Source organism: Salvia splendens, chromosome 4 (assembly GCF_004379255.2).
Source record: "Salvia splendens isolate huo1 chromosome 4, SspV2, whole genome shotgun sequence".
In the NCBI taxonomy this organism is placed as follows: domain Eukaryota; kingdom Viridiplantae; phylum Streptophyta; class Magnoliopsida; order Lamiales; family Lamiaceae; genus Salvia; species Salvia splendens.
In genome coordinates, this window is record NC_056035.1 from 31,609,235 (window position 1) to 31,618,027 (window position 8,793).

An 8,793-nucleotide genomic window follows, 5' to 3' on the forward strand; every position below is an offset into this window, starting at 1 on the left:
CGCCACTGTCCACTATTATAAATAGTGGACATTGTTATTCATATTATTCATTCAAGAAATAAAATACTTCTTTTACGCAATTTAACATTTTTTTCTCTCGTGCACAAAGCACGAACCCTAGAATTCGATGCCGGATTGATCGACGGGCAAAGCTCCCGCGACGTTCGACGCGATTTCCTATCGTTGAGGAACTTTATCCTTAACAATCTTTAAATTGTGGGCTAAAATATTAGCAGCCTACAAGGCATTTTGCCCGGAGGCTTGGGTGAGTGTTTGCGATGATCCCCTCCATTCGAACAATCAGAGGATCGTCAACTTGTGGGCTAAAATATCAGCAGCCTACAAGGCATTTTGCCCGGAGGGGAGGCCACACAGCGGGGAGGAGTGCCGGAAGGGATGGGACTGAATCAGGGCTGCGGTCTCCCGATTTTCGGGCTTGTACACCAACGCCCTCCGCATGCAGACCAGTGGCCAAACTGACGAGGACTGCAGGAGGATAGCGGAGAAAGCCTTCCCCGTGCCCAGGCTTTAAAAGGAGTTCACCTACTGGAACTGCTATGAGGTGCTGATGGACTCTGAGAAGTTTCGGGCAGGTGTCGATGCTGGTTGGCCGAAGAAGCAGCTACTGAACTATGTCGGTGATTACAGCGGCAGCAGCCGCGGTTCCCACAACCTCCCCGAGGATGTTCAGGAGTTCCCGTCCACTCCATCGTTTACTCGCCGCACTTGCCCGGTTGGTCAAAGGCGGGCGCAACGGGTAGCGAGGGGGGTCGCCCAGGGGGCCCAGGAGGTCCAGTCGGCATCCCCCTCTGTTGGCAAGTCTCCAACCGAGCTCGCCTTCTTCGTGCGTCAACAAACGCGGGCTCAGAAAGATCTTAGCTGAATGGAGAAGAGGTTTCTTCACTCAATGCTCGAGAGTATGCGGGTCGATTTGGATGCCGCCTTAGCACAGTTGGGGGGCTCAAACGCAGGCTCAGATGCCACAGATTTGGGGGTCCCGGATAGCAGCGACGGCGACGGCCACGAGGAGTGAGGCGGAGACAGGGGCGCGTGTGTGGAAGAGGGGTTTTTTTTTTAAATTAATGTAATTTTTTATAATTAATGTACTTTTAAAATTTTACTATTATTATTGAATTTTCCCGTATCTGTGTCGTAAATTTAATTCCGTATTTTGTGTGATTGTTAATTATTTGTTTTTTATAATTTTGTTTATTGTGGCTAGCCTATTTGCTTGTCCAGTTGCTTGTCCTGATGATGTGACAGGAGGAGTTTGTGGCTAGCCTATGGCTGGATTATTACCATTGTGGATGCTCTTAACATTTCCTATTTTTGTTTTCCACGTTACCCTCACACGGAAATATGTAGATAAAATTGGTGAAATCCCAATTTTTTAATCAATACTTCCTTTGTCCCATAAAAATAGAGAGTTTAGGAACAATATGGGTTTTAATGTGAAATTGATAAAGTATAAAAAATGTAAAAATACAAAGTGATTGAAATATTGTTGATGGAGAATGAGGGGAGAGAAAATACTTCTCAAAAATAAAAATAAAAAGGGCCTATTTTTATAGAAGGGATCAAAATTGAAAAAGAAGAGTATATTACATATTCTCGGTTGGTGTAATACTGTATTAATAATTAATGTTATGCAAACTCAAACTACCAATAAAATAGGATTCCGTACAACCTGCCAAAGAAATCAATAATTTCCGATTTTTTTACAAGTTGCGTCTATAGTGAGTGGCCCATTCAACAAGCTTGTAGCATTCCATTAAATCAAGGTGTGATTTGTCAAGATGACTATATACTCTCATTAATTTCTATTCATTGCCCATTCTTTTGCCAACGTGTATCTCTAAACCAACATTCAATCATTCATTGCCTTGACAGTGAAACTAGATCCACTATGCAAGTTTTGAGTTTATGTGGTTATACTTACAGATTATAGAAGCTGAGAAAATATTTTAGTGTGGAGTTCTGGCTTGTCACTAAGATCTAATCACTTCTATTATTGACATGACTCTAGGATATAATAACCGTAATAAATTTAAAATGGTAAAGTATACTACATAATACTCCTATTATGTATTGAATCAAGTTTTGGCTAACTACTAAATAGTTGAAAAAGTTTCTCGGACGAGAAAAAGACACCATAAAAACTATAATTCTTGTAATAAAAACTATAAAGACACCATAATAATAAAATACAAGTAAAATTAATTAGTAATGTATTGGTCCAATTACCAAAAATAACAAAAACTAAACAATACAACTAATGATAGACATCCCAAAATAGTTCTTATAAGTCATTTATTAAGGTACGATTACGGAGTTCAGCAAGAATAGGTAAAAGATAAAGAGGAATTTAAATTTAATTTATATGGATAGTGATAAAATACAAACTCATATATCGTACAAACTTCAAACTATGATCTAGATCGTTAAAAAATATTAACAGATTACAAAATAGTAGCAATAGAAAATGTCAATACAGTGTCAACATAATATCAACACAGCATCAACTGTTGACACTGCGTTGACATTTTCTGTTATTTGTTGACATTTTCTAACGATCCAAATCATAATTTAAAATTTGTATAATATTTAGAGTTTGTATTTTGATTATATTTGCGTGTGAAGTGAAAAAGCTAATTATGTTCAAATTAAGATAACAAACATACAGAATGAGACACAATCTGTACGTATGAATAAGGAAATCGGCGACAAATTGTAAAGTAGAAAAACATCGCATGATAAGACTAGACAGATAACATAAGCGGCAAGGAGAAAACAGCCCAACTTCTCATGCCACAAACGCCACCGACAAGCGCGCCGAGTGATCGGTCGCCAGTGGCGGCTTCCCCGCCCTCGGTGGCCTACCACCCACATGCCCCCCCTCCACACACTTCACCGGCTGCGGCCCCACACTCACCGCCTTCTCCTGCCTGCAGCTCATCATCAGCAACCCCCCTCCCCCCTTCTTCTTCCCCCCTTCCTCCTCCTGCCTCACGAACGCCGCCCTCCCGATCTCCGACACGCTCGCCCTGTCGAACCCCTCCGCCGTCGTCACGCTCCAGTCGATGCTCACCTCACTCGGCGCGTAGCACTCCGTCCCCGCCACGCTCGGCGTCGGCGGCTCGTCCTCGCTCCTCCTCCCCCCGTACTGAGCGAATCTCCTCGCGTTGAACGCGGGAGCCTCGTCGAGCGAGTCCCTGCGCCGGTACATCGGATAGGTCGTCGTCTGAGTAGAGAAGCTCTCGATCTCGAAGAGATCAGAGCTGGCATCACTGACGTCGTCGTCAGTGTTCACCACGCGCAGGACAGGTGGCACCGCCTCGTGGACCGGTTGGAAGACTTCCAGCGAATCACGAGGCGGCTCTTCCACCAGAGTCATAGGCTTTGTGATGATTGGTTTGAGGACAGGTTTGGCCACAACCTGGCTTGCATTATTGCTGTTCAGGAGCGGGAAGGAGAAACTTCCCGCTCCGTCCACGAACGGACGCCCAGAGGCTGATATCCGTTGCTGACGCGGCGGATCGGCCTGTGGGGGGAAGCCGTCCACGCCTCTGATTATTTCCAGGACCTCCTTTCTAGCTGAGCAATTCCTGGACAGCGGCTTCGGTCCACACATATAATTGGCTTTCCCTCCGTCCTGATTCTCAGAATCGGACGTGGTGGCGTCCTTGACGTCGACGGATTTCTTGCCACTGCAGCAGCATTTCCGGCCGAAGCTCCATTTCCTGGTTCTCCTGTTCCCGTCGTTGGAGTTGAAGTTTCTGAGGGAGACTCCGACGGCGCCGGGGGGATTGGCGAGGAGGCCGGTCTGGCTGTTCCAGCTGGCCTCGGAGGAGGCGGTGGGCGTGGCGTGGAACGACCGGGTCCGGAAATTCCGGGCCGGGTAGCCGTCGGTGGAGGAGACAGAGGAGAGTCTGGGAACAGAGAGTATGTCATGGGACATGGGTTGCTTCTTGATGAGCTGTTTGGGGTCGGTGTTGTTGTTGTTGTTATCGCTGAAATAGCGCTGGGCGTCGAAGATGCTTATCTCCCTGTCTTCGACGCCCGGCACGATCTTTTCTTGGGATTTTTTATCGTTTGGTTTGAGGTAGGAGGAGAAAGATGCATCTTGAAAAGTGGTGCCATTGTTGTGAGTGTGAGTGTGGGGAGATGTAGAAGATCTGTAGTGAAGAGGAGTTTCCAAGACAGGAAACATTGGCTGCCGCTGCTGCTGTGTGGAACTGTACTTGAAACTTTTCACCATTGATGGTGGATCCATCTTACACTGTTAGAGCTAAGGGAACTCAAAATTGTGTGTTTGTGTGTGTGTGTCTCAACTCAAATAAGCTCTGCTCAACTTGTGTGTATAAGTAGATACTCTCCCTTCCCTCCGCCTAATTAATTTAGAAAGTAGTATATTTATTTAATCACAATGTAAAGCAAAATACTCCCTCTGCGGGCTCCATTCATAGAAAATAGACAAAGTTGTACATGACACGAGTTTTAATGCATAATTGGTAAAAAAAAGAGAGTGAGAGAATGTGATGAACGTAGTGTTAGTGGATTATGAGGTCCACATTTAGAATGACGTGTATGGTTAGTACTGATTTTAAATTTTCTATTTTTAGATATAGTCTAATTTTGGTGTAGGGCCTAAAATGGTAAAACTTAGTCTATTTTTAGTAGATGAGAGGCTCAATTATAAGACGCAAAATCATTAAATTCAGATTAGATATAACATATTCTAGTGATAAGAAAACAGTTTGTGCAATAAATTAACTTCCAAACTCGCATTAATAGAAAAGGGCCATCCTACTGACATTAAAATCATGTTGGTATATTTAGAGGGTCCTAGGCAAAATGACTCAATGTACAATTTGTTAAAAAAACTGGTGACCTCCTGGATACAGTTTTTTTGAAAAAAAATACAGAAATAGGAAAAGATATATGCATGAATCTTGGTTGAGTGGTCAGTATTCTGCCATGTTATTATTTTCTTGGTTTATTTCACCAGACATGTATAGACCAGAGCGTGATTATTGATCTCAGATCTTACACTTCCATCAATATTTTCTTACATTCTTGCATTTTTCAAGAACAATTCATCTTGCCCTGTTTCATGACTTTGGTCTTTGAATTAGGCGTAACATTTTACGGTTTGTGGTGCTTCTGCATATTAAGAGAAAAACGTTTTATATTGTCTTATTATTTCCATTGCAATTTTTGTTCTATTGTTTTATTCATTTATTTGAATATAATAAATAGAGTACCACATGTGCACGACTTTGATTTTTTTCATATTCATAAACATTGTAAGAAAAATTAGTGTACAAGCAAGGATTAATTAAATTTGATAGTAATTATCAAGGTGAACGCGTTGGATATAATTGTGCACCTACTCTTCAATCTAATGCGTAAATATTGTTCATGTGATAATGTGCAAATTATTTGAAAGTGTTGTCAAAGACAACACAAGGATCACGAGATGGACATATTAGTAATAGATGGGAACCAATTAACTAACAATCTGAATGAATGATTTGTTGATATGGGTGTCACATATGTGTGCTATGTAAGAGCATCCACAGTGGTGTGAATGTCGGCGGACATCCCAGCGGACTTCCCAAAAACACTGCACCGCCACGTTATAAGGACCTCCCACTGCGCTGTCACGTCATAAGGTCATCCCACTGCACAATGGTGGACATCCCCAAGGACATCCCGGCGGACATCCACAATAGTAAAAATTCAAAAATATGTAATTTACGGAATTAAAATTTCGACACGAATACGGGGAAAATGCAACAATTTTATTTAAAAAAAACATACATATTTATATTTAAAAAAGTACATAATTCACCAAAAAAAACCATCCCAAACCAAAAAACGATTCAAACAAAGTACATGTTATGCCTTGAATCTCTATAGTTTGCCGCTAGCCGAACGGGGTATGATATGTTTTTGTTTTAGGCCTTCATTTCAGACGATAATACATGAGTTAGAGTTTTTAAAAAATCATATATATAGAGTTTGCAACGAGCTGTATATATAGAGTTTGCAACGAACCGTATATATAGAGTTTTTAAAATAAAAAATTAAAAAATCACAACGTCCGCCGCGACGTCCGTTGTGGCACCGCAATGGCGGGCGTCACGACGCACGTCGTCGGAAAGCACCGGATCTGCGGTGTCCGCAGCCGACGTCCGCGTCCGCCCCTCGCACGCCTAATGGCGGATGTCCCGCACGGACGTCCGGCACGCCGGTCCGACGCCGCCGGGACGTCCTCCGTTGCGGATGCTCTAAGGATGCATTTTCCTACTTACACGGAAACTAAGTCTCTTATGCGGTGGTCGGTGTATGTAATACATTTAAACTATCTGAAGGATACTGGTCAACGGATTGAATCTTTGATTTAAGATATTATTTTTCAGAAATCATAAACTTTTAAGGGAACATAGGAGCGCATAAATCACTTTGCATTCGTCACGCATAAATCACTTTGCATTTGTTTAGAAGATTAGTTTGCCTGATTATAGGAACGTTTCCAAGTTCGTTGATATGTGAGTTTTAAGTGTTTCAATATGCTATGAGAAAATCGTTTTATATTTAAAGACAATACGCTAATTGGAGAATACTAGCCGGATCGTAATTTGTATTGGGGAAATGGTTTGTTTTTATCCTACTTACAATTAGTTTGTTTTAATTTTTCTAGTAATTTTCAATGCATTTTGTTTACTTCCTTTCTTTCAATTGTAATAGACAAAATATCGTCCTTATGTGTATACGTGTCTTATGCAAATACCATAGGATGAGATTATATTTATAGCAATTAGTACAGTTAAGAATTGGCTAATTGCAGACAATCTAACCGTGATTTCTTGGAAAAGAAAGAAAACAAAAGCACACTCTGATCTTTGCATTAATCATATATTTACAAAGATAAGATGCAATCTTGGTAGTTATGAACAATGTCCATATTATAATTAGTAGTATTAGATAAATCTGCTAGCCCACACCCGGAGTATTTGATTTGGTGCTTGAGATTTCATAAAATTTTCAATGCTTGGCCCCATTACCTTAAAATATTGACTTAGGGTAATAAGCGCTTTCTGTCAGTTTCTTGGACAGCAGAACAAAGTGTAGTCTATTAAAAGATAATGATTTCCAACATGATTGCAAAAAATTCATGGTCATCTTATCACCTTTTCATGACACTAGCAAAAGTTTCAAATCATTCAAAATGACCATTCCATTATATATCTTGGTTTTGTCTCTAAACGATAATCCCCTTCAATCCATGTGGGCTTCTCCATTATACAACCATGCATGTCCGCAGCTTCTTCCTAGCTATTGCATCAACTCAAACTCGAGTAGCTTATCATAAGGTTTTGGATAACCCTACTCCGATTGTAGGTTAATCAAGTGCGAACTAATCGGATTAGAAATTGCTAACTCTAATCCTTACGTGTGAGTTTCAGGTTAGCCCCACAGACTAATCGGGTTGCTAACGATAAAATTATTCATATTTCTATAATGTAAAACCTTTATTGTGAGAATTTTGGAATATATAATTGATCTCGAACCTTCTAATGCACTGTAAAATACTATCTCTATCCCTTAAAAATAGAAACTATTTTCATTTTGGTCCGTCCTTTAAAAATAGAAACTTACTTCCACTAACTTTCTCTCTCTTACTGTACTCTTTTTTTTTCTCTCTCTCTCTCTCTCTATCTATAATTATTCTCTCTTACTTTACTAATTTTTATTAAAACCCGCGCCATTTCAAAAGTTTTTATTTTTCAAGGATGGAGGTAGTATGACGTACGAGAAGAATGGCGAATGACGTTTGATCAATCCTGAAATGTTAAATTAATACTCCCTCCGTCCCACTACAAGTGATGGATTTCTTTTAGGCACGAGATTTAAGAAAATGATATATGTTGAGTTAAAGTGGAGAAAATAAAGTATGAGAGAGGAAAAAGTAAGAGAGATGAAGAGAGAATAAAGTAAGAAAGAGAGAATAAAGTAAGAGAGAGGGAATAAAGTAAGAGGGGGTTAAAGTTTTTTTTTAAAGGAAATTGATCACTTGTGATGGGACGGAGGAAGTAGTATATAAGAATATTTTATGGTGAAACTTGACAATGAAAATCTAATTTAAGATATGTAAAATTAAAATAAACATAAACTTATCCATCAATATGTTTTTTTTCTCTCTCTCTATCTATAACTATTCTCTCTTACTTTACCAATTTTCTATTAAAACCCGTGCCATTATAAAAGTTTCTATTTTTCAAGGACGGAGGTAGTATGACATACGAGAAGAATGGCGAATGACGTTTGATCAATCCTGAAATATTGAATTAATAGTTGATGCACTTTTTATTAGCACTATAAATACCTGTAAGTATACAGAGTATGAATAGTATAGCTAAAGGTTAGTACCAGATATCGATCACGGGGAAAACAAACATAGACTGCCTATCCTCTACTAAAACTCGATTACTATTTGAAAAACCGAAAATTTTGAAGATTTTTTAAAACAAAGAACTACCGAAAGCAAAGAAACAACTAATTGCAAATAAACACGGAGATAAAAGTATAGAGATAAGGGAATTCCAGGGATGTGCGCTCACAGTTATAGTTATACAAATTCCAACTACAACACCCTAGCGCAGTTCTTACTTTGATAGAACGAGTCACCTAGGTTATGCTCATGCGATGCAAACGTTGATTACAAACATTAGGGTTGTCAATCATAAATACGTAACTCCTAAAAGCTCCTAAGACCCTTGAAAAATC

General features: G+C 40.0%; 1 protein-coding gene across 1 annotated transcript; it reads right to left on the minus strand.

Annotated features, from left to right (window-relative positions):
- Positions 1 to 2,640: 2,640 nt before the first annotated feature.
- LOC121797652 (protein PHYTOCHROME KINASE SUBSTRATE 4-like) lies at positions 2,641 to 4,478 on the minus strand. The gene has a single exon (XM_042196290.1). It carries the CDS (start codon positions 4,271 to 4,273, stop codon positions 2,804 to 2,806), a length of 1,470 nt encoding a protein of 489 aa, XP_042052224.1. The 5' UTR covers positions 4,274 to 4,478; the 3' UTR covers positions 2,641 to 2,803.
- Between the last annotated feature and the right edge of the window lie 4,315 nt (positions 4,479 to 8,793).